This window comes from Oryx dammah, unplaced genomic scaffold (assembly GCF_014754425.2).
Source record: "Oryx dammah isolate SB20612 unplaced genomic scaffold, SCBI_Odam_1.1 HiC_scaffold_26, whole genome shotgun sequence".
NCBI classification, from domain to species: Eukaryota; Metazoa; Chordata; class Mammalia; order Artiodactyla; family Bovidae; genus Oryx; species Oryx dammah.
Genome location: NW_024070210.1, coordinates 68,334,182 through 68,359,763, shown reverse-complemented (window position 1 = coordinate 68,359,763; position 25,582 = coordinate 68,334,182). Strand labels below are relative to the sequence as shown.

The 25,582-nt window shown below is 42.1% G+C and overlaps 1 protein-coding gene and 1 long non-coding RNA gene across 2 annotated transcripts in view; one reads left to right on the top strand and one right to left on the bottom strand.

Annotated features, from left to right (window-relative positions):
* RASGRP1 (RAS guanyl releasing protein 1) overlaps window positions 1-25,582 on the bottom strand; it is a 77,209-nt gene that overhangs the window by 16,168 nt on the left and 35,459 nt on the right. Inside the window, exons 3-10 of the mRNA XM_040226969.1 lie at window positions 18,551-18,656; window positions 9,459-9,521; window positions 8,967-9,098; window positions 6,955-7,108; window positions 5,829-6,002; window positions 4,705-4,821; window positions 2,968-3,243; window positions 1,462-1,542 (exon numbers count right to left, since the gene is read on the bottom strand). Coding sequence (XP_040082903.1) covers window positions 1,462-1,542; window positions 2,968-3,243; window positions 4,705-4,821; window positions 5,829-6,002; window positions 6,955-7,108; window positions 8,967-9,098; window positions 9,459-9,521; window positions 18,551-18,656 — 1,103 coding nt within the window. The remainder of the gene's footprint in view (window positions 1-1,461; window positions 1,543-2,967; window positions 3,244-4,704; window positions 4,822-5,828; window positions 6,003-6,954; window positions 7,109-8,966; window positions 9,099-9,458; window positions 9,522-18,550; window positions 18,657-25,582) is intronic.
* LOC120853231 lies at window positions 9,061-9,968 on the top strand. The gene is made up of 2 exons (XR_005718743.1): window positions 9,061-9,156; window positions 9,247-9,968. It is a non-coding gene; the product is annotated as an uncharacterized LOC120853231 (long non-coding RNA).

The following is a 25,582-nucleotide window of genomic DNA, read 5'->3' as shown; positions in this document are numbered from 1 at the left end:
AGAACAAACAGCTTTAAAATTTGTATGAAAATACAAGAGATCTCAAATAGCCAAAGCAATCCTGAGAAAGAAAGAATGAACTGCAGGAATTGGACTCCTTGACTATAGGCTATACCACAAAGCAACAGTAATCAAAACAGTATGGTACTGGTGCACAAACAGAACTATAGATCAGTGAAACAGAATAGAAAGCCCAGGAATAAACCCACACAATTATGATCAATTAATCTATGACAAAGGAGGCAAGAATAAACAATGGAGAAAAGAGTTTTCAGTAGGTAGTGCTGGGAAAACTGGATAGCTACATGTAAGAGAATGAAATTAGAACATTCTCTAACACCATACACAAAAATAAAATGGATCAAAAACCTACATGTAAGTCAGATTCTATAGAACTCCTAGAGGGAAGCACAGACAGAATACTCTTAACATAAATCACAGCAATATCTTTTTTGATCCACCTCCAGCAGTAATGAAAATAACAAATGAGACCTAATTAAACTTAAAAACTTCTTCACAGCAAGAAAACCACAAAACCACCAAAGACAACTGAGAAAATGGAGAAAATATTTGCAAACAAAGTGACAAGGGATTAATCTGCAAATATACAAACAACTCATGCAGCTCTCCTTAAAAACAAACCGTGTATATATTATATAAAAGGCAGAAGATCTAAATAGATCTCCAAAGAAGACACAGAGATAGCCAAAAAGCACATGAAAAGATACTCAACATCACTTATCAGAGAAGTTTGAATCAAAAGTACTTTGAGGTATCACCTCACACTGGTCAGAATGGCCATCATCAAAAAGTCTACCAACAATAAATGCTGAAGAAGGTGGGGGGAAAAGGGCGCCCTCCTACACTGCTGGTGGGAATATAAATTGGTACAGCCATTATAGACAATAGTATAGATATTCCTTAAAAACTATAAAGAGAACCACTATATGATCCAGCAGTCCCACTCCTAGGCATATATCTGGAGAAAACCATACTTTGAAATGATATATGCACCCCAGTGTTGATTGCAGCACTGTTTACAATAGCCAAGACATGGAGGCAACCTAAATATCCACAAACAGATGAATGGATACAGAGAAACAACTGATGTGAGGATGCTTTATAATCAACAAGAGGGCAAGGTCACTCCAGCCCACCATGCTATATCCCTTCTCTAACTAGTAAACTACTGTCAGATTCTCCCACTTCTGACATTCATGGCATGTTGTTATTTACTGTTCACATATGAGTCTTAACCCCTTGAGTACTGTGCAGGCTCTTTATGGTCAGGAAATATTCCTCATATGTACTCAAGTTTTCCGTATTCCTAGCACAATGTTAGGCATATAATAGAAACAATATGCTTCTTAAACTGAACTAAATTCTGTTCCAACTTGTAAAGTTGATGAGCAACTTGTAAAGCACCTGTTACATATGGGAGGCTTAATATGAAAAACTCACTGGGGCTTTGTGATTCCTGGGTTCCCGGGCATAGGAAAGTTCGTAGATTTCATCTTCAGTGTAGTAGAGATCTAGGGATAACTGCCAAGCAAAGCAGAACAGAGTTAATTGCTAGGATGCTGTTTGCCAGTGCTTCTTTCCTGGTGTTCCCTCTTCCAGGCTGTAAATTACTTGTTAAAAATTCACAAAGTTTTGGGGATATAACATCTACTCCTGGAGTAGGGCAAGCATTAGTTCTTCAGAATGTTTTTAAATTTGGAGAAGTTTCTTTTAAACTATAGTTAAATAGCTAAGCTTCTATGTAGAGCTTAGACCAAAGGCCCTATCTGGTCAGATGGTCCACACCTCAGGTGTTCTCTCCCAAAGCAGACTGAAAGGACAGTTTTCATGGCCAGATACTATTAAAATTTGATTCCAGCAACAGAATTCCATCTAGATGACATTATCAAATGATATTAACAGTTTTATATATCTTAGAACTTTAAAATTTTAGAGGACAGCAGTCTTAGAAATAATCTTGTTCTTAACCCAATTCTATGGATGGACTTCAGGGGGTTAAGAACTCAAAAACATGCACATTTTTTTGAGTGTGGTTTATGTATGTTTGGGGTAGAAGAATGTTCACTGCTTTCCTCACAAAATTTGTGATCCAAGAAAATTAAGATTGTGCCTGTTTTCTCAGATGTTACTGTCTTAAAGATAAGACCAGCCACAGTCACCTGGCCAATTAGTAAAAAGGCCGGGATTAGATACTAGCTGAATGCAAAGCCTGAGGAACTATCAGAATAGTCCCCTGAGGTAGGAAGAGGCTCCAGTGACTATTCCATGGTGCAAAGAAAAAGGAAAAAGAAAAAGCACAGATTAAAAATTGTACAATTTTAGTACTGAAAGAGAAATGAGAAGTCATCACAGAGATGAACCCCTCTGATTTCACAGAGAAGGAAATAGAGTTCTGTGCCCACAGTCACACAGCTGGTCAACTACAAAACCACAGTCTGGAAGGGAGTTCATCTGCTCGCACACCGCACCACGACAGGCACTCACCTGCCCTGGGCTTGAATGTCTCTGGAATCTAAGCCAGTGGTGGCAGGACCCAAACAATGAACCTGTTCTTGTTTTTTTTTTTAACTCACTGACATGTCCCCCCAATCCCCACCGTTTTTTTTTTTTTTTTTTAATGAAAACCCACTGTCTCCAACTCTTACCAAGGCTTGTATCCTGATTTGCTATCAGCTCCTCCCAGACAGCTTAGGACTGGCTTTTCTATGGGAAGGGAGTACTCCTAGAAGTTCAAGGAGCACAGCCCTGGAGCCCCACCACCTGGGTCTAAGATCAGGCTCTGCTGCTTAATAACTTGCAGCCTCTGCCAAGTTACGTATTTTTGCCTCAGAATCCCCCTCCGTAAAATGGACGTAACAGTGGTATCCACTTCACAGTTTTGTGAGGCTTCCCTGAGCTGATATATGATAAGGAAGTGCTAGTAATCTGTCTCCCACGGAACCTCACCGTCAGCAGGTGCACCAGGTCCTTGTTGGCCTCCAGGGGCGGGGCCACCTCCTGTAGCTGGACTAACTCATTGATGTGGTTGTACAGGGCCAGCAGCTTATGGACGTTCACCTTCCCCTCCTCCAGGTAGTCAGGCATGGCTTCGTACAGGGAGATGAGGTCCTTGAGGTGCACCCCCAGGATGGGGATCTTGAAGTGGGTGCACTCCCCATAAGCACGCCGGTAGTTGTCATAGTTTCTGCAGGAGGACAGCAGCTCAGTCATCTCACCTAGAACCTACAAAACAGAAAAGGAGAGCTGGTTACAGGTACCCTCCAGGCAGGCTCTGCTGTCTGCAGCAGCCACCTGTTTACTCTCAGCCCCTACCATGATCACACCTGGTCCCTGATGAGTCAGGCATGGGGCGATCCATCTCAGGGTGCAGGTCCTGACTCTCCAGTGACAACTCCAACTTAACGTTACATGTCACGGAGCAGACTTACCAAGCGCAAGGTGTACTTTACTTCATAGCTGGAAAATTCTAAGTAAGGTTTTAACATTTTTATGTTAAAGTTGTTCTTTTAAAAAATAAGTGATACAAGCACATGATACATTTTTTTTAAGGTGCAAGATTATACAGTGCATGGCAAGTGTCCCTCTGAACTCTGTCCGCAGTCCCCTTCCCTTGTGTCTTCCAGAGACAAGTGAAGTGTGCTGCCCACAGCTGGCGTACATTAGTGTCTGTGATTCTCGCTGCCCACAGCTGGCGTACATTAGTGTCTGTGATTCTCTCCCTGTCACCTCTGTGATTTGGAACAATATGTGCCTCTTCAGTTGTTCTGCCTGGTCTCAGCCAGCACGATCAAAAAACTAAAAGGTGATCAGATCACTGGAAGGTGTGGGTGGAGTGGCATCCTTCAACCCCAGTGTTGTGAGAGCAGGGATGGTTAATAAGAGACTTCCTGAAAGAAGGGTGAGCACCTGGGAAAAACAGATGGGGCAATGAGGCTAAGATATCTCTTCCCTAAGAAGACAGTCTCCTGTATCAGCTCAGAGGTGGGGGCTGGGGTTTGAGTTTAGTAAGAAAGGCCAGATGAGATGAAATACTCAGAGCAGTCATCATCAAACCCATATGATATATAGCTGCATTTGTATCTGCACTGTATCATAATGGTTTATATGTATAATAGTCCTGTATCATAAAGGGTTAGTCCCTATAAAATCTAATGTAGGAAAGTACATAGGACACTTAATAAATACCAATAAAATACCACCTATTACAAAATTGTACCTGAAAAGCTTATTTCCAACTATCTGGGAAAGTTCAACTTTCCAGAATGTCACTCTCCAGGGTTTCTGGCTAGTTAGATTTCTAATGTGTCACTATATAACCTTACTTGACATGCAAACTGGTCACTGAACCACCACTGTTCCTTGCTCAAGCAAGGGAGTCAGTACTAAAGATGGTGGCTCTGGACACTCAGTGGCCAGTGAGCATGGAGAAGAGGCACATGTTGTTCCAAATCACCAGCGGGAATGGGGGCGGTAACACTGGCCAGACTGACTCAGTCACCCACAAATCTGTGATGTCCCCACCCTGAGGGTTTTCTTAAGGGCTTCTCTCCTGGGTATTCTGCCTGGTTAAGAAAGGGATGGTGTGGCTTAGAAATGGTCTCTGGGTTGCCCCTCAAGGAGGAAACACTGACACTGGTCCTAGGAATGCTGCTGAAGGGCCCTAGAGGAGACAGGAGCACTGACCTTATTGATTTCATGCGGGACATGTGAACTTGTCTCCTTGAGCCTGGAAATAGAGCTGTGACATAACCCTCCGATCACGGCCATCAACGTATTGAAGTTCTGCAGCTGATGGAGCTTCTGTGACACAGAAAACATGCTAGCAGAGTCACTGTACATGTCAGTTACATGGGAGCTTGAGGCTGTCTCTTGTCTCTGTGCTATGAGTATTCCTAATTCTGGCCAAAGGCTAGTGATCAGGTATTTCAGTTTTCCAAACATTTCTTTTCTCAGGCTTAGTTCCAGACCAGCAGATTCCAAGTCTAGAAAAGCATTCCATCTTCTTCCTTTCATTTCAGCTGGTCTGCAGACCACTCTCTACATCAGTGGTTTCTAAGAAACACAGATTCTGGACCCAAGGCCTGATGTTTAGATTCCCTGGATTTGGGGCTGAGCTTTAGGGATCTATGATTTTAACATACCTTTAGTTAATATCAGAGCAGGTGGTCCATGTACCACACTTTAAGAAACACTGGTTTAAGAACATCTAAAGCTAGAAAAATATATCATTCAGTGTAATCTTTTATATCCTTTATCCCAAAGTAACCAGACTGCTTTATTTTTGAGGGCAACACCATGGCTTAAAAAGACTGTAACTAACTGGGATAGAGTGCTAGAGTCTCTGTGAAATTTCAGATATGTATTCACAGTATCTGCTTTTCTCTCATCAAATGCTTAAAACCTACTCCTTAAACACTAAACCCAGCCATTCAACATAACTTGGGCTTACAGACCTAAATCAAGCTGGCCCAGCTATACTGAAATCTGAATTACCCTTTCCTTTGCTAAGTGGACCATATTAGGTAAAACAAAGTTGGCTGGTAAGCATCTTCTGAAATGTGTTAAAGATTTAAACAGAACTAAAGCTGTACCCTGACTCTGAAGATCGCCTACGTGGCCCTCTCCATACTGATCTCATGTGGGATGTAGAAAAGTCATCACATGGAGATCTGAGAACAGGTGAAGGTGCACAAACCCCACCAGGAGATTCATGAGGGGAAAGCAGCTCTCAGGGACAGGCTACGCTGAGGGGAGAGGGAGTAATTTACCTGGTAGCCCAGGCCTCAAGTCTTCATCCAGTCACTCACCTGAGCCACCTGGATGAACTTGATGAAGACTTCAGCTCGGAGCTGGGGGGTGGGGCGGCTGAGAACCATCAGCTGCACCCACTGGGAGATGCCGTTGCACAGAGCAATGGACCGCTCCATGGTGGGGTTCTCCTTCACACAGCTATTCACGAGGTAATTCTGATAATCAGAGAACTGGGGAAAAAGAGACTCATCAGCACTGTGCTCCAGCATTCCTGGAGACCTGAAGGACATGCTACCTCTGCTGAGCTGATGACCAGAATCTGCTAAGGGACAGAGGAGCTCTTGGGCCTCCTCTCCTTTCCTGCTGACAAGGATGGCAGGAAGGACATGTTTCTTATTCCACCCACAGCATGCCCCTCTACATCAGAAGTCATTAGGCATAAATGGATGTGTACACATACTAGTTAACGCAAATATCATGCTGAGCAGATATGGATAGGATCTTGTTTAAACTCTAAAGAGTACAGTATAAAAGAAAAATCTCAGTACTAGTTCCAGCTCTGCTGCTGAAGGGGAAGAACAAAGATAATCTCACAAAATCTATTATGTCTCTCTCTCTCTCCAACGAAGCTCTGTTGGCTTCAACAGAAGTGAGTTCTCTTGCAGGGAGCTAGTGTTCTTTGGTATCACATACAGAGTTTCAAGGAGCAAGGTCTCAGTCAGCAGAGTTTATCTCTAGGATCAGGGGTGACTGGGGCCATGTCAGCAGCACTTCAAGAGTTTAGGTAAATTCTGAACTAGACCAGTAGCATCTGATTTATTTTGAAATTTCCCCCAGCCATCCAAAGCCTATTCTAGAATGAATTCAAACTCTTACAGGACTTATCCTCATTTGCGGGGAGGAAAATTTTAAAGAAAATTTCTGTAAGACTAATGATTATCAGGGGAAAAGTGTGTGTGTGTGCATAGTACTACCCGGACTTGGAGGGTGGAGCGGGGAGCAGAGCAGGAGGAACACAGCCCAGTAGTGTGCCCTGACTTGCCCAACTACACACAGGCTGACGGGAAAGCCCACCAGCCCAGACAGGACTTCAGGGGGAGGAGGTGGGCGGCCTGTTGAATTCCTCTGCTTACTCTCAGAGCTGTCGCAGGGCAGCTTTTCTCCAGCCCTGTGGGTACATACCGATATCCTCCGGAAGGACTTGAACTCCAGGTAAGTGAGGTGCTCAGACAGTTCTTCTGGCTCCAGATGGTCAAAGAGCAGGGAGACTTTCCGCTTCTTGCTGGTATTTGATTTTATCCTTTGGGTCAGTTTTCTGGACCAGTCACGTGAATTGCTTTTGTGAGTAAAAGTGAAAAGGGAGAAGACGGGGAAAAAGAATAAATCAAAATTGCTTTTCTAATGCAAGTAAATCCATGAACGTTTCTCACAAGAATATGCAAAGCACCATTAGCTAACTTTCCAGGGCCAAAACAATGCATTAACAGTGTCCTTTAATCAGCTTTTCCTGTGGTGACAGCTAGGGAGCCTTGATGGTTCCCATGAGCCTTCTGAATGTGCCATGGGAACTGGGTAAAATGTGCTGATCTTAAGGAAGTGGGAACGACGCAGCCCTGGTCACGGTGCCCTGGCCTTCAAGTCCTGGCCCCGTCACATATGTTCTCTCCATGTCCACTGTGTGTTCTTTCATCTCATGAGGGTGATGGGGACTCTATCTGGTTGGGGGCAGTTTGGGGGCAGTTTCCATGCCAGAAGAGCACAGAGAGAAGATGCCATGCTGAGGAATCCTGTGTAGGAACACACGGTCCCTCTGGGCAGACTTGTGACATTTTCCTCAAATGTCCCCAGGAACTGAAATGACCAAGGAAGCCTTGGTAACTCTAGAGCTGGCCCCACACACATTTTCTTGTGATCAATCCACATATTTCTTACTCAGTTTCCTTCACTAAGGAAGCAAAGAGAAAGGTAGCAGGTTGCAGACTGTGTTTCCCAAATGGGGATTGCTGAGAACCTTGTCTCCTGACAAAAGGGTTCTATGGTCAGACAAGTTTGGGAAATGCTACAAATTCTGCAGCCCTTTTAGCCAAAGAGCATATTACAGACTCTTGAGATGCATTGCAAAAGGGAAGTTCAGTTCACTATTTCTCACGTATATCTGGTCAGGCAACATCCCACTGACTAATTCTAATTCCTAAAGAACATAATGTGGAAAATATTGGTAGAGGAAAGTCAGCTAGGGGTGTATTGGGACAAGGAAGTCAGGGTTTCAAAACTGCCCCAGGCCCTGTGTGCTGCATTTTAAAAATGAAGATGTTGCTATTGCAAAACCTTTTATCTTTCATGTTGTTACATTTCTAAGGAAAGAAGTTCAGAGAGTCCAACCTGTGAAGGAGATTTAAGTGGGACTCTGGTACGTGATTTGGAAATCATTTCTATGTGGCCGTGGTACAAGGCACCAGGGGCTCTCATAGTCCAGCTTCTGCTGTCATTAACTCAACTAGCTCTGTATCCCCATGAGCCAGTCTTGCTGAGCCCCACTTTCCCAAGATAAAAGCATCTTTAAAATATATTTCAGCACTAGAATTCTATATCCTAGGGATCTGTATTATTCTAAAATAAAGCAACCACATTATGAAAACCTTAGCAGAAAATGAGTGTACTCTCCTCCCCCCAAATTAGGACAGGCATTCATTTTTTTCAGTCTGGGACCATCTCATAAATAAGAAATCCCAAGGAACAATATGAAATATTCCTGAGTACTCTTCCACCTCTTCACAGATTGGAGTGTCTCTCGCAGATGTACCATGTATGTTATAAACCCTCTGCGGGATCCATTTTCTAGCAGTATCTTATGTATTTGTAAGTTCAGGGTGCCTCCAGGCATTGGCTGCTGAAGAAGCACCAGTTTAGTCACTGCACTTTCAGTTTCTTTGGATTTGTACAAATTTTAATCAGCGTCTTGCTACCTGATTTCTTTTTCACTGAGACTTTTTTTCCTGCTCTCAGATATAAGCCACATGCAGCATTATCACCAAGGACTTCTCTTCTTTTCTGGTACATGGCAAGCTTTTTTCTTTGGTAAAGCCACTGAACCTGCCTGAAGGCTTCTTGGGTCACAGCAGGACACACAGCCTTGCTGAGCAGCGTGGGTTATATTACAGGAGGGAGGTGGTTTCGAAAGATAGGATACTCACATTTGTGTTGTGTCAATCAGGTGGCAGTGGAGCTCCTCGCCATTTGCTTTCACCAGTTCCTGAAACTCCTCCATGGTGCTTGCCAAGCTGGTATCCATCTTAAACATGATCCAGAATTCTGTTATCCAGTACCTACATGGTGGGAGTCACAAAACATAAGCCAAAACTGAAGCCAAGGACTCACATTTTGGTAAGTTCTTCCCACAAGGACTCAGAAAAAGACAGGGGCTGATTTGTCCTATATTCCTGGAAATAAAGACTTATATATTTCTCTCTACAGAATATAAGGAGCTGGAGTTGGGGTAGGGGGGAGAGAAGAAAACCCCACTGACAATCAGCTGTGGGTCCCCATACCTGCCCATATCAAATGCTATGCTTTGCTAAAGTGAATCATAATCTGAGAAGCCATGACAAAAGATTTAGGCCCAACAACATGGGGTTCTTTTGCTTCACCCCACCCCACAAAGTCCCAGATGTATGCAGAAATGTTACCTTACAAAATAGCAGATCTTCAGGCAAAGCCCTGGTGAATTCTTTGCCAAGGCATCCTTATAGGTAGGGCTGTGGTTAAGGGAAATGGAAGCCTCTGTTATAGAAACCAAGCAACTTCTTATCTTTGGAAGATTTGCTAAAACTGCCCTCCCCCAGCCCTCCTAAAATTTTCTTTTAATTAAAATGTTTTCTTACATCTCTGGACCTAGGATAAAACCAACTTGATGTGTGTAGCTGTACGCTTATTATCACCTAGAAGGGCGAAGTTTGTGACTTTATCTAGCCCATGCTAAAGTGGCTTATGGAAGAATGCCACAGCATCTCCTCTACAGAAGGAGGAAGTCACCAGCACAGCAAGGCACGAACAAAAAGATCTGGAAGAAGTGAAGAGGGGCCTCTGCCCACAGCCAAGACTAGGAGTCTAGTCTGCCAGAGAAAACAAGCTAAAAAGAAGAGCCCCTTTCTAGCAACTGATTTAAAACAAAAAACACCTTATGCAGTGAATTAGAAGGAATAAATATTCAGATATAATGAAAATTCAAGCAATAATAGGAAAATGATATGCATAGAGGGTGTCAGTAGACTGATCTTACAGGTTGTAATGGCAAGTCAGAAAAAGTCATGTGAATGACCCAAATACAGTTGGAGAGCATGTGAAGGATCAATATCATTGGGAATATTCCATGAGAATGATGCCATCCTAAGAACACAAAAGAACAGCAAAGGTCCACCAAGTTCACATGTCTCTAGTGATATATGGAAAGAATATACATTTATTGCAAAGGTCAAAGAAATGCAAAATCCAATCCAGTGATGAAGCTGTGTGGTTGTACTCTGTTCTATCAACATACTGAGGAATACTATGTGGGCTGTGTGCTATAGAAGCCACTGCCCTTTTTCTCCTCTTAAAAACCACCAGAACTCCGTGAATTCCAGCAGGTCACTGAGAGGACTCCACTGAGCAGCCAGTAGATGTCCCAATTAAGCAGGGCTGAGCAGTCTTCATTCAGTGGGTATGCATGTTTTAAACCTTGGAAAACACAGATGTAGATATAGTAAAGTAAAAGACAGTCTAAAGCTTATTACTTTTTTTTAATTAGGGAAGAGTCTGTGTATTTTGAAATCTTACATACCTGTAGTATTTAAGAGCATATTAGAATGATAGCTGTGAAACTTCAATTTGGAATATATAATTAAGGCTTTACACTTAAATTTTAAATTCAAACCTTACTAAGTTTATGCATAGCTTTGAAACACCTAAGATGTCAGCTTTACTGTTTATAATTTTAATCTACTGAAGTTAGAAGCTTATTTAGAATTCAAAAAGGTCCTTGAAATAGTTTAAAAATCTAAAATATAAAATTCATAATTATATAAGTATATACCTATCGATAATTACTTTAAATGTGTATGGAATAAATGTTTCAAACAAAAGACACAGAGTGGCTGAATGAATACAAAGGCAAGATCCACATATATGCTGCCTACAAGACATGCACTTCAGAATCAGACTGAAAGTGACGGGATGAAAAAAGGTATTCCATGCAAATGGAAATTAAAAGAAAGCCATGGCAGTGATACTTATATCCGACTTTAAAACAACGACTGTAACAAGAGACAGGAGGACATTACAGAGTGACCAAGGGGTCAATCCAAGAAGAGGATATAATAATTAAACATATATACACCAAACATAAAAGCACCTAAACATACACAGGAAATGTCAACAGACATAAAGCAAGAAATTGACAATAAAACAATAGTAATAGGGGATTTTAACACTCTTATATCAATGAACATCATCCAACAAAAAAATCAGTAGGGAAACACTGGCCTTAAGTGAAACATTAGCGTAGGTGTGTTAAGATATACAGAGAACATTCCATCCAAAAGCAGCAGGATACATACATTTTTCAAGTGCAAACAGAACATTCTCCAGGACAGATCACAAGCTAGGCCACAGAATGAACCTCAGTAAATTTAAGAAAACTGAAATCATACTCACCATTTTTTCTGACCACAATGCTGTAAGATTAGAAATAAGCTATAGAAAAAAAAAAAATCACAAATGTGTGGAGACTAAATAATATGCTACTATACAACCAATAGATCACTGAAGAAATCAAGGAACAAATAAAACAAGACCTGGAGACAAATGGAAACAAACCCACAAAATCTATGGGGTGCAGCAAAAGCAGGTCCCAGAAGGAAGTTTATAGTGACACAAGCTCATCTTAGGAAACAAACAAACAAAAATTTCAAATAAATTACCTAGCCTTAAAGGAACAAGAGAAAAACAAACACAACCCAGTTAGTAGTAGGAAAGAAACTTATAAGATCAGCAGAAATAAATGAAACAGAGGCTAAAAACAATAGGAAAGATCAATGAAACTAGGAGCTGTTTTTTTTTCCAAAGATAAAACTGATAAACCTTTCTAGACTCTTAAAAAAAATGGAGAAGGCCCAAATCCAGAAAATCAGAGATGACAAAGAAGTTACAATGAGTACCAGAGAAATGCAAAAGATCATAAGAGATTACTACTATATGATGATAGATTTGACAACTTAGAAGAAATGTACAAATTCCTAGAAATGTACAATTTCCCAGGACAGAATCAGGAAGAAATAGAAAATATGAGCAGACTAATTACCCATAACAAAACTGAGTTAATTTAAAACAATACAATGAACAAAAGTTCAGAACCAGATGGTTTTACAGGTGAATTCTACCAAATATTTAGAAAAGAGTGAACACCTATCCTTCTCAAATATTCTAAAAAATTCCAGAGGCAGGAATACTTCCTAACTCATTCTATGAGGCCAGCACCACCCTGATACCAAAATCAGACAAAAACTTCACATAAAAAGAAAATTACAGGCCAACATCACTGATAAAAATATGATGAACACAGATGAAAAAATCCTCAACAAACTTTAGAAAATCAAATTCAACAGTATATTAAGAGAATTATATATGACAATTAATTTGAATTTATCCAGTGGGTACAAGGAAAATTCAGTCTCCACAAATGAGTCAGTGGGATATACCCTATTGAAAAATTGAAGAATAAAAATCATATGATCATCTCAATAATGCAGAAAAAAATATTTGAGAAAATTCAACATCCTTTTATGATAAAAACTCTCCACAGTGTGAGTAATGAAGGAACATATCTCAACATATATGCCATATATGACAAGTCCATAGCTAACATCATACTCAATGGCTGCATAGCTTAAAGCATTTCCTCTAAGATCAGGAACAAGACAAAAGATGCTCACTCTTACCACTTTTATTCAACATGGTAGTAGAATCCAGCCACAGCAATCAGACGGTAAGAAGAAATTAAAGAAATCCAACTTGGAAAGGAAGAATTTAAAACTGTCACTGTTTGAAGATGACATAATACTATACATAGAAAAGCCTAAAGATGCCACCAAAAACTACTAAAGCTCATCAATAAATTCGGTAAAGGTGCAGGGTACAAAATTAATATATTGAAATCTGTTGAATTTCTATATACTAACAAGGAACTATCAGAAAGAGAAATTGAGAAAACAGCATCATTTACAATCATATCAAATAGAGGTAAAAGACTCATACTCAGAAAACTTTAAGACACGGATGAAAAAAATTGAAGATGACAGAACAGATGGAGAGGGATACTTATGTTCACGGATTAGAAGAATGTTGTTATGATGACCATACTACCCAAGTCAGTCTACAGATTCAATATAATCCTTATCAAAATACAAATGGCATTTTTCACAGAATTAAATAATTCTAAAATTTCTATGGAAACACAAAAGACCCTGAACAGCCCAAATAATCTTGAGAAAGAATAACATAGGTGGAGTTATCATGCTCCCTGACTTCAGACAAACTACAAAGCTACAGTCATCAAAATGGTATAGTATTGGTATAAAAACAAACGTAGATCAATGGAACAGAAGAGAGAACCCAGAAAATAACTTTGAAACTTACAGTCAATTAATCTAAAACAAAGGAGGCAGGAATATACAATGGAGAAAAGACAGTCTCTTCAATAGATGTTACTGGGGAAACTGGACAGCTCCATGCAAAAGAATCAAACTGCACTATGCAGTCACACCATGCACAAAAATAAATTCAAAACTGATTAAAAACCTAAAGGCCCCCAAACCATTGAACCTATAGAGGAAAACATAGGAAGTATGCTCTTTGGATATGTCTCCTCAGGCAAGGAAAACAAAAGCAAAAGTAACTGGGATTATATCAAACAAAAAAGCTTTTGCAAAATGAAGGAAACTATCAACAAAAAAGAAAAGGCCACCCACTAAATGATGGAAATATCTGCAAACAATATGTCCAACAAAGGGTTAATATCCAAAATATACAAATAACTCATACAATATTAAAAAAAAAACCTGAGGATCTGAATAGACATTTTTCTAAGAAGACATACAAATGGCTAACAGGCACATGAAAAGATGCTCAGCATCATTAATCATCAGGAAAATGCAAATCAAAACCACAAAGAGATCAACTCATACCTGTTAGAATGGCTATTATAAAAAAGACAACAAATGACAAGTGTTGGTCAAGATGTGGAGACACTGCTAGTAAGAATATAAACTGGTGCAGCCACTATGGAAAACAGTAAACAGGTTCCTTAAAAAATTAAAAATAGAACTCCTGGGTATTTATCTGAAGAGAAGAGATATATGGAGCCCTATGTTCAATGAAGCATTATTTACAATAGCGAAGGTATGGAAGTAAACTAAGTGTTCATCAAGAGATGAATGGAAAAAAAATACTTGGTGTACACAAACACAATGGAATATTACCCAGCCATAAAAAATAACAAAATTTTGCCATTTGCAACAACATGGATGGACCCAGAGGGTACACACTAAGTGAAAACAGTCAGAGAAAGAAAAATACTGTACTTCATTTATACATGGAATCTAAAAACACTAAACAAATGAATATAATGAAAATAGAGTTATGTGTACAGAGAACAAACAGGTGTTTGCCAGAGGGGAGGAAAGAAACAAGTGAAGGAGATTAAGAGTTACAAACTTTCATTTGTAAAAATAAATGAGTCATGGATATGAAACACACTGTATGGGGAATACAGTCAATAATTATATAGTATCTTTGTATGATGACATGTCATAACTAGACTTATTGTGATCATTTTGAAATGTACGTGTGTGTGTTAGTTGCATTGTATCCGACTCTTTTAGACTCCAGGGACTATATCCTGCAAGGCTCCTCCATCCATGGAATTCTCAAGGCAAGAATACTGGAGTAGGTTGCCATTCTCTTCTCCAGGGGATCTTCCTGACCCAGGAATCGAACTCACATCTCCTGCATTGCAGGTGGGTGCTTTACCATCTGAGCCATAGCAAATCACTGTTATGTGACAGGAACTAACATAACATCATAGGTCAGTGATACTTCAAAAACAAATAAAGAAAAAGAAATCAGATTTGTGGTTACTAGAGGTAGGTGGTGGAAAAAGGGGGGAATGTAGGAAGGCACTCAAAAGGTACAAACTTCCAGTTATAAGACAAATAAGTACTAGAGATGTAATGTACAACATGATAAATATAATTAACAATGCTCTATAGTATATGTGAAAGTTGCTAAGAGGATAAACTCTTAAGTAATCATCACAATAAAACTTTCATCTATTTTCAATTTTGTATCTATATGAGATGATAGACATTCACTAAACTTATGAATCATGCTTTAAACCTTAAACATTTATAGTGCTTTAAGTCAACTTTATCTCAAAAAAAGAAACCTGGAATAAAAAATAAAATCCAAGTTGCAGTTTAAAACCATTGTAAGTATTTAATTAATTGGCATTATTTTAATTAACCAAACATTTTTAAAGGTCTCTTACAAGTGCTTAGAGGGACAGTCTAGACCTATGGAAAGAACAGATTTGCAAGATAAACTTGAACCCCTAAAGAAAAACTATGACTGTGAAATTTGTACTTTTCATAAAAGGAGTTTAACTTAAGAAACCTAACTTTTGATAGACTTACTGCTTATAAAATCTATCCTTAAGGGCATGAAAACCAAACAGAAACACAGAACATAAAACCACACACACATACACACATCAACAAAGATAATCAGTATAAAAAATAAGCCCAGGTAAATTTCCTGAAGTGAACGGTTCCAATCCTTGCCTTTCTTTGGGCACAAAAGGGAGGAATGAGAATGAGATGGTTTTATGTTTCTTTATGACACATGTTACTCATCCCTTCAGTGCAAAGAGAGTCAAGCATAAGGCATATTCAAGAGAAAAATGTTGTAGAGTCTGTATTTTTATTATTTGATCTAGTAGCTGAAATTTTTAAGTTCTTCCTTATGAATGAGGAAGGCACACAAAAAGAGCCACTTTTCTTCCAAAACAATTGGGTGGACACATAAGTCAACACGGTGCCTCTTACTGTGGAGTCTGTCTTCTTCCTGGTTGCTCCCCATCCTTCTCTTCACATGCCTGCTCCCCTGTGCACAGTGCCGGCCACACTGTGTGCATCAGGATCTGTGAGCCCCGTTGGTCTTCATCTGCAGGCCAAGCCTGTGGGCACACAGAACGTCCCTCAGGAGGGCAGAGCCCGCCAAGGTCACAAAGAGCATGCCACAGTGGGGCCACCTGCGCGAGGCAGGCACTGCTTCTCACTTGAGGAGATGAAGCAAGCAGCAGCACGTGCAGGCCACGACTGAGGGTCAGGCGTCTGCGGGGGCAACCGTCACTGTTCGCTGGGAGCTTCAGGCGCCACATCTTCATAGGCAGTGCTGTGGCAACAGAGTGCCAGGACAGTTCCGACCGTACCTTACAGGCATCCACACTATGCGAAGCACATTGGTAAACTTTCTCCCTCAACCATGGAAAACCAGGAAACAACAGGAAACGATCCAAGCTTTTTTAATGGTCCAGAAAAAGGACCCCTCCAGTCTGGTGTGGGTCTGGCATGGAGGAGAGAGGGTTTCTGAGAGAGCTGAGGACGGAGCAGGCAGGGCACACTGGGTAAGCTGAGGGTCCACCATCCCCCTCTATCTGCAGAGGCTCTGAAGCAAGGTCTCATTTGCTTCTTAGGAAAGTAACTGCAGGGCTGGATAATAAAGGAGGAGGTGGCTGTGCCGATGAGCAGCCCCGCATGGGACAGAGGCCAAGGAGAGAGACTCTGGGGCCCAGAGGAAGGCGGAGGCATGGGAATGGAGAGGAGAAGAGAGCTAAGAGTCATTTCTGAAGCAGGAACCCTGGGATTGGGTGATTGGCTCCGTGGGAGGTGAAAGGCAGAGAGGATCGTAAGGGCTTTGATGTTGCTGCTTCAGGCCATCAGAGGGGCAACGGCATCATGGACTGAAATTGAAAATGAAAATACAGGTGTCAAAGCAGAACTAATGGGGTAGTAGTAGTGGAGGTGGCAAGTTAAGTTTTGAGTATATTAAGATTGAAGTGTCTATAGGACAAAAGAGTCCCAACATTTAAAAAAAATGGTTTGAGTTAGAGAAATATGGACTTGAAGGTCATCAGAGGAATGGTGGTGGAAATCTTGGTGATAAATCACCCAGGGAAAGTATAGAGTGAAGAAAACCAGAATGCTATCTCATTTTGAAGAGGTTCTCAAAGAAAAGTCTGGATGGAGAGCTGGAGGCGGGTGTCCCAGGAGAAGGGAGACCCAGGAAGGTGCAGTCCAGAGCCCTGGAAGGAGTTTGGAGAGGTGGGGTGCTGTCAACGATATTTCTACCGGGAGGTCTCTATAAACAAAGATGGAAAATAAGCTACTGGGCTTGACAACCAGGAGGTCACTGGTGACATCAGAGGAAAGTCTGAGTACAGGGGTGGAGGCCACAGTTGGGTGAAGGAGTAAGTGGGAGTTGAGAGATGGGAGATAGTGAGCGTGGACTATTTTAAGAAGTTTGTGCATCACATTTCTAACCCTAACAATGGAATGAAGGGGAGGCAGGGTTGAGAGTTTATTTTTAGGTTAGGGAGATGTGAATGAGTTTTAGACTGAGGGGCAGGTGCCACTGAAGATGCAGGATTTAAAAGGATAGGAAAGAGGGGGAGATAAACTATAGAGAAAGATTCTGCAAAAGTGGAAGGAAGGATAGCAGGGAGGAGGACTCTGGGTCCACAGTGGGGGCCACAAGTTAGTCCTTGGAGAACAGTTTTTTCTTTGGGTATTTAATTCCTGACACTACTGAGGACTGCTGGTACATGGGGTTCCAGTATGGTTTTAGAACGCTCTGTAGATTAGACATCCATTTATTACCTGTACCTCTCATTACGTGGACTCCTCCAAAGGCCACTGAAATGCCACTGAAAACGCCTTCTCTGAGAGGTTTATAAGCAGGCTTAGGGAATGGATTCAGTCCTGATGGCTTTTATGCTTTTGCTGAGTGCCATGAGATGAAAAGGGAGGGCTGGGGAGAGTGGTAAAGAATTAGAAGAGCTCTATAGCATGACTCAGTGCCCAGAACCTGGGCTTCAAGGTGCTAAACAGTCTCACCCCATCTATAGCCCGCAGTGTCATCAGGCATCAGAAAGAGAGAAAGCAGTCGTTTTGCCCACCCTACTCAATTTACAGCCCAAAGAAGGTCAGAATCCAGCAGGGTTTGCTTGGCACAGCCAGTGCCTCAGTCTAAAGCAGAAAGGCACCAGCTGCCCTGGTGTCAGGAAGCTCTCTTCAAAACCTGGGAAGGTTGAAGAATTAGACAGGAAAGCCAGAATGCAGCACCCGTGTCAATTTGCATGTGATGAATATGAATTTTGATTAATCTTCGGGAAAAGTATTTTTCACTAGCAAGAGCAAACGAAGAAGACCGTGTCTGCATGTTAATCTCTTTGACCTGTTCCCAGAAAAATCAGCATCAGTAACACTGCCTTGTCCAACAGAAGACACATATGCACACACAACACATATCCCCAGACACGCACGCCATTCCCTGAAAGGACACACGAACCCATTCACCACTCAGGGTTATGCCAAACCAACCAAAATGAAAGCATCATTTAAATTTCAAGATGCTTCTGAATCAATCCTATTTGCGGATTGCTGCCAGGCACTGAGCTAAAGGATATAGAGTGATAACTTTTTGGAGCAGTTCAGCAGAGGAAATGAGAATTCGGTGCATGGTCAGCATGACTTGCAACAGTTGGTTACTTCGACACAGGTTTCCGTCTGCATCTGAAAACACAAAGAGCAGCATCTGAGCAAGGCCCCAGAGAGGAATTAGTTACCCGACGGGGGACACCTGCCAACTCTCATCGCTCGTGGGGGAGACCAGAGTGCAGGCTCTGCAGGCACAGTGCCTCCTCCCTGGCCTTCGGCACGGCACATCCCTCGCTTCTTTGCTTTTCTTATCCTCCTGCTGCATACTCCCCTTCCCCAAATGCCTGTTTTGATGCTCATTAATCGCCCTTCGAGAAGGCGGCAGGATCGTGGGGAAGTGGTACCATTTGCACAGGTACACGTGAGTCTGCTGAAAGCAGAAGCAGATCCAGGTTTTGGGGCTCCCAAAGGGCATATGGTCGGGGGAGGAAGAAGTTCCTTCTAGGATCCCAGTGAAACGAGTTATAGTCTTAATAGACCACAGTTAAAACCTAAACTGCACAAAAACATATGACCATATGAATGCATTTCTAGGGCTGGCCCATGATCTTGGAAGGGCTTGTGCCAGTGAGGGGACCTAAACTGCAAGTCTCCCTAGTTTCATGGGCAACGTGTCTCTGGATGGGCATAAAGGAGGAAGACTATGGGCAAATGTGACTTTGGGAGATTATGGGTGGGTTTACAAGTACCTATGATGATCTGTATCAAAGAGCATGGGTAGCTTCTTAATTGGGCTTCCAAATTCCACTGGTACCAGACAGCAAGATTTTTTCCATACACTGGCACTGGGTATAAAGATTCCCCCTAGAGTGGTTTTCAAAATCTTTTAACACTTGTGGGAGGAAGTGTTAAGGGCTGGTTGTTCACAGACGTCTATTCTCTGTCCTTCACCATGGACTGCATTGCCAGTTCCCTTGCCAGTTAATCTACAGTTGGGTTCAGCCATTGGGAAGCATCAGCAAGAGATGGGAGGAGAGGGAAGTCAGGATATTTTTCTCCTTCCTTCTCTGCTTTGGTACCACTTTCCTGACAGCTGCTACAGGTCTCTTCGATAAATGATTACACTGTTTGGCCCCTCTTTCAGGGCTCCAGCTCTCACTGGGATCTAAAACTATTCCTCTCCTTTGACTTTAGTCCTAAGGATGGTAGCAACCTTTGGCTGTTGACAGTCTCTGGGTATCTGGGTCCAGTATCTCAACTGCACTCTGTGTAAGTAGTGCCCCTTCATTAAAGTGTATTCACTTAAACCATATGAATTCTGTTCCCTCTTGGGAACTTTAATGATTCAGTGGAAAATATCAAATTAAAGAATATACATGAATTTTTTAAAATCATTTTTTGCTCTTTAAAGCACATTATACAAAAGGGGTTGTCACTTTCATTCTTTCTAAGTGTACCAAATTGTAAATGAAGGACACAGTCCATCTGGGCTCAGAATTCAGAAGTCCTGGCTCATCCTCAAATGATGATCTAAAGTCATAGTTCATTGACCACAATAACTACATAGTTCATTAACTACTTGCGAAAACATAAGGAACCCTGATGAGATCACTCCCCTTCCCCTCACCAAATCCACCAGTTCACCTGCATTCTGTCACTCTTATTTCTTGCCTTCCTCTGTAACCATGGAAAGCACTTCAGAAGGCAATGCCTCCACTGAGCTCTGAGGATCTTTTTCTTAAGGACAGTGACACCATCTTTGTCCACTTTCTCTCCTCCAATATCAACTTTTCTCTCTCCTGGTTTACTTCCATTGGCATTTAAATATGCACCAGAACCTCCTATTTAAAACAAAATGAAATAAAGCAAAACCTGAAACCCTTGTCCACTCTAGCCATCTCTCAATTTTGCTCCCCCTTTCAGTAAAACTTCACTGTCATCTATTTCTCATCTCCCACCCCCTTTCAACCATTCCATTTTTGACTTCTACTTCCATTATCCCAGTAAATCTTTTATTTTCAGGGTCACTGATCAGGTCCATATTGCTATATCCAAGAGTTCATTCCTCTGTCCTCATCTTACTCTATGATTCAAGCTGCATTCAATCCAACCCAACCCAAGCTGACAGCTCTGTCCTCCTTCCTGAACACTCTCTCCTCTTGGCTTCCTCAGCATCACACTCTCTCAGCTTCTCTCTGTGGCTCTTGTTCTGTCTCCTGTTCCTTTGCTGAGCTCTTAAATGTCACCATGCTGTGGCTTAGTCCTCCCACTTCTTTTCCTTTTCTAACAATTTTTAAAAATTAAAACTTAAGTTTTAAATTTAAAAAATTAATTTATTTCTTCTAGGCAGAGAAATTCATCTATAGTCCTTTGGGATAAAATACCACTGATATGCTTGTGACTGCCCAACAGACATCTTCAGCCTTACTTGGTGAATCTATATAGATGTCTAATTTCAGACTTAACTCATCCAAGCAAAATTCTTGACCTCTCCCTTCCCCAGTTCACTTCTCCTCCATTCTTCCTCATCTCAAGAAATGGCACCACAACCATCCTTTCACTTACCCAAACAGAAAACCTAGGGGTCACTCTTTATTTCTCATTTTCCCTCATATCCAATCCATTAGTGAGCCTTGATTCTACTTTCAAAATAGGTCTCAAACCTCTCCATGTTCCCGCATCCTTGCCACCATTCTAGTTGTAATCATCACCATGGAGACCTACTTGACCTCCCTGTTTTTACTCTCATCCACCTACCCACCATCTGTTTTCCACAAAGCAGCCAGGAGTGAGCTCCTAAAACCCACAAATCAGGTCATGTACGTAATATGCTTCAATGGAGCCCATTACCCTTGCAATAAAGCACCGACTCCCGACTGCAGCCCACAGAGCTCTCCCCGTTCTGGTCCCTTTCAGTCTTCTGTTTCATTCCATACCATGTTACTCTTCTCCGTACTCCTGTCTATACCTCAAACACGCCAAGCTTATTCCCACTTTGCATGTGTTCTTTCCTTCAGTGTGGCCTTCCTTCCCTTGGACCATTCACGTCATTCATGTCTCGGTTTCGATGTCACATCCTCAGAATGGTGATCCTTGAACTACCTCTGTAGCCATGACCCTGCCCGAGCTTCTTCACAGCACTTACCAATGATCTGAAGTTATCTTTTTTATGTGTTTAGTTTTCATTTTTTGAGTCTCCACTAGAATACAAGCTTCGTGAGATCTGACCTTGTCTGTTTTTTTCATATCCATATCTCTAGGGTCCAGAACAGTGCAGATAACATGCAGTTACTTACAGAGTAAATGAGTGAACTATACCAAATAGGAGACCCCTTAACTTTTCATGTTGCTTTGGATATTGTGTTTGCTTTTTTCATTAGCTATTTCATTAATGATATTTAATTGTTGTTGTTATTCAGTTGCTAAGTTGTGTTCAACTCTTTTGCAACCCCAAGGACTGTAGTCCGCCAGGCTCCTCTATCCATGGGATTTCCCAGGCAAGAATACTGGAGTGGGTTGCCATTTCCTTCTCCAGGGAATACTCCCAACCCAGAGATCTAACCTGCTTCTCCTGCTTAGCAGGCAGAATTCTTTACCACTGAGCCACCTGGGAATGCCCAATGATATATAATATACACACTTATTTTCTTCTTGACCACAGCTTATAAAGTTACAATTAACAAAGTTATAATTTGATAAATCATTTTTAAGAAGTATTTATCTAGCCTGTTACAGTTCTGTAAATCTTTCATTACTTGTTCTAAACTTACCCTCTGGTGAGAGAGGGTTAGTACCACTAACTCTCTGTTTTCTGGCCCACATAATTTCTGTAATATATATCTCTTGCCACAAAAATTCTGTAAAACAAAACATCCCAAAATTCAGTGATGGAAAACAGTGATCTTTTATTTTTTCAAGTGTCTGTAAGTTGGCTGGGGGCTGGCTGATATTGGCTGGGGCTCCTCCCCTACATGCCCCCAGCTTCCCTGGACCAGTGGGCTAGCCATGGTGTGTTTTCATGGTGATGGCAGGGTGCTGTAGGGTAACTGGAACTGTCCAAGGCCTCTATCCTAGCCTTGGAATGGGCATGCTGTCACTTCCCCTTTATTCTGCTGGTCAAAGAAAGTCACTGCTGAACCTCCAGGCAAAGGGCAGGAACCTCAAAGTCACATGGACAAGATCACTGACATGGAGAAGGCAAAAAACTGGAGGAGGGGACAACAATCCACTCTGCCACAATTATGGGATGTAAGTTTTCAATTCGGCATCTGACAACATAGCTGTTATAATGCACCTCTCCTCACAGAAGCAGGAGTGTTCCTGTCCCCATACATCATGGCACAAAGCAGGAAGATCTGAAATGTATTTGTAGGGCACACATCAGAATGTTCACAGGAGTCACGGACACAGTCGCAGACACACTCAGTATGGACAGAATCTAAAACCGGTTCTCTCAACTGCTCTTTGTGGTTGGCAAGCATCTTTCCAAGGACTCTCACGTATTAGGAAAAGGGGCTTAGATGTGTCCTGAGTCAGATCAAAACATATAGAAAGATATAGAAAGATTTAGGGACCCAAATAGGTTTATTATGGAGAAGACTCAGGAGCGGTATTAACGTTATCTTCAAATATTTGTAATGCTATGTGTAGGTGGAGGTTTAGACTTCTTCTGTAGGGCCACAAACTGGGGAACCAGAGAGGATGAGTAGGAAAAAATGACAGGAAAGAGAACTGGGCACAACACAGGGTAGAAAAGTTCTAACCCTGAAGCCTGCCCAACAGTGGAGCCATTCCCCTCACAGACGCATTCAAGAGGAGGTGGGCCAGGACATTTAACCACATCACTGAATCTGGCTTAGCAGCTGCTATTTACTGAAATGAAAGTAAAAGTGTTAGTCACTCACTTGTGTCCAACTCTTTGCGACACCATGGACTGTATGCACTGTAGCCTGCCAGGCTTCTCTGTTCCTGGAATTCTCCAGGCAAGAATACTGGAGTGAGTTGCGATTTCCTTCTCCAGGGGATCTTCCTGACCCAGAGATTGATCCTGGGTCTCCTGCATTACAGGCAGATACTTTACTGTCTGAGCCCTTAAGTCCTACTCAATACCAGGGACTCTGCTAAGTACTTTAACAATTTTACTTCTAATTCACACAACACATCTAATGGTGTCGGTCCTGCTTATAATTTATAGCTGAGAAAATCAACAGACAGAGAGATGAGTTCCTTTGTTCTGTCTGGGTCAAAGAGACTACAGGTGGAGGAGCTAGGATCTGGCTGCTGGTTGGTTTGATTCCAGATCCCCAGCTCTCCACGACACTGCACAGCCATTTGTCAGAACAGGGAATTCAAGTATGAAAAAGCGGAAATGGCTAAAGTATAGATAAGCTTTATGATCTCTTCCAGTCCTGAAGGCTACAAGACTAAGAGATGCCATTGGCATATTGGATTGGAACCAATTAATGCACATTTGAAAGGACAGCTTTTTGCATCTGACGATTTCTGAAAAGCTCTCCTATATGCCTTGGTGGATGGGCTCTGATCATTCAAGTTGCCTTTAAAATAAGAAGGGTGCTGTGCCTAAGACTCACAGTCATAGTCACTCTCCACTTTTACCTTGCACTCTCCTCTTCCCCAGGGTTCTGTGATGCCCCCACCCCCCACACTTTGGGCATGTTAATCCTCACATGTTCTGTGGGAGGGCGGGCTGGCAAATGGTAAGGCTGGGAGGGAGTGACTCATCCAGCAAAGGGAGGCAGAGACAGAGGAGAGAAGGTGCGTCTCGGCATCTCAGCTGACACCCCGCTCCTCTGTGCCCCCTTTTCCACGGGAGAACGTCCTGGTGTGTGCATTTGCCCTCGTTCCCACCACTGCCTCTCCCTGATGTGACCTTCAACATCTGTATGACTGCATCAAGGAGGCACTTGCCTCCTGCCCTCATCTCAGAGAGCAGCGCTTCTTCCTTCTTGAGGGGAAGAGCCTCCCTCTGAAAGGCAGATCTCAAAGTGGGTGATCCAGGGGATCATCTTCCAGTCTTCTGGATTTTATTTTGATAGTTTGGTATAAATGCTATAAGCTGATTTAAATATTTCAGTGAATAATTTAATTTTGTTTGCAGCTTTAGGCTTTTGAAAAACACAGGGTGTCATACTAAAACTTCTAATAAGTGAAATGTGCAATGCATAATAAAATGTGCGTATTTTCTCATTTCCATCTGCTTCTCCTTCTACTTCAGAGGAAGCCTGCTCTAAAAGGTTAACCTCAGTGGGACATAAAGTGTCAGCCTTACGTACTCCATCACGCGACCTGAGGAGCAATGTGTGCTGCTAGTCAAAGACCCACCCGACCTGTGGCCCATCTGCTCCACAGAACAAACAGGAAAGCCATGTGGCTTCTAGAGACATCTCTCTGTGAGCCAAAAACGGGGTTTCCATCCTTCGATTCAGTGCTGGCAGCAGCCACGCTTCATGGGATCCAAGCATCTCAGGGTGGAAATGACTCTAGCTACCTTCCACCTCAACCTTCTAACTGATGCACGACCCCCTCCCCTAAAGGCATCACAGGTAACAGGCCCTACCTGTACCCTTCCAATGACAGGACACAACTCTCTAACTACTCCACAGAGCAACTTTTCACTCTATTTCAATTAAAAACATTTTATCATTAACTGACTCAGTGCAAGGTATGGTCCTAGGTACCAAAGGAGGTATGAAGAGCTACAAGAAAACCCTTGTCCCCGAGGAGCCCAAAATCTAGTGGGGAAATAAGACACACACTCAAGATACTTGAACATCATCTCAGGCGGTCTATGCTAGAGGTGAAACCCATGGAGACCATGCTGAATTGGTGGTAAAGTTCTGGGGAAGAAGAAACCCTATCCAGTTGTGGTAACTCGGGAAGCATCTCTTGATATCTGAAGTGAGGTGACCCAACGTTTCAAGAGGCCATCTGGTCCAGCCCTCTGCCTCTCGGTTGGCCTGTGGACGCTGTTCTTCCTTTCTGTGGTTTGATCTTAAATAAGCTGTTTGCCTCCCAGGGTGACTGTCTTCTCCCTGGTGATA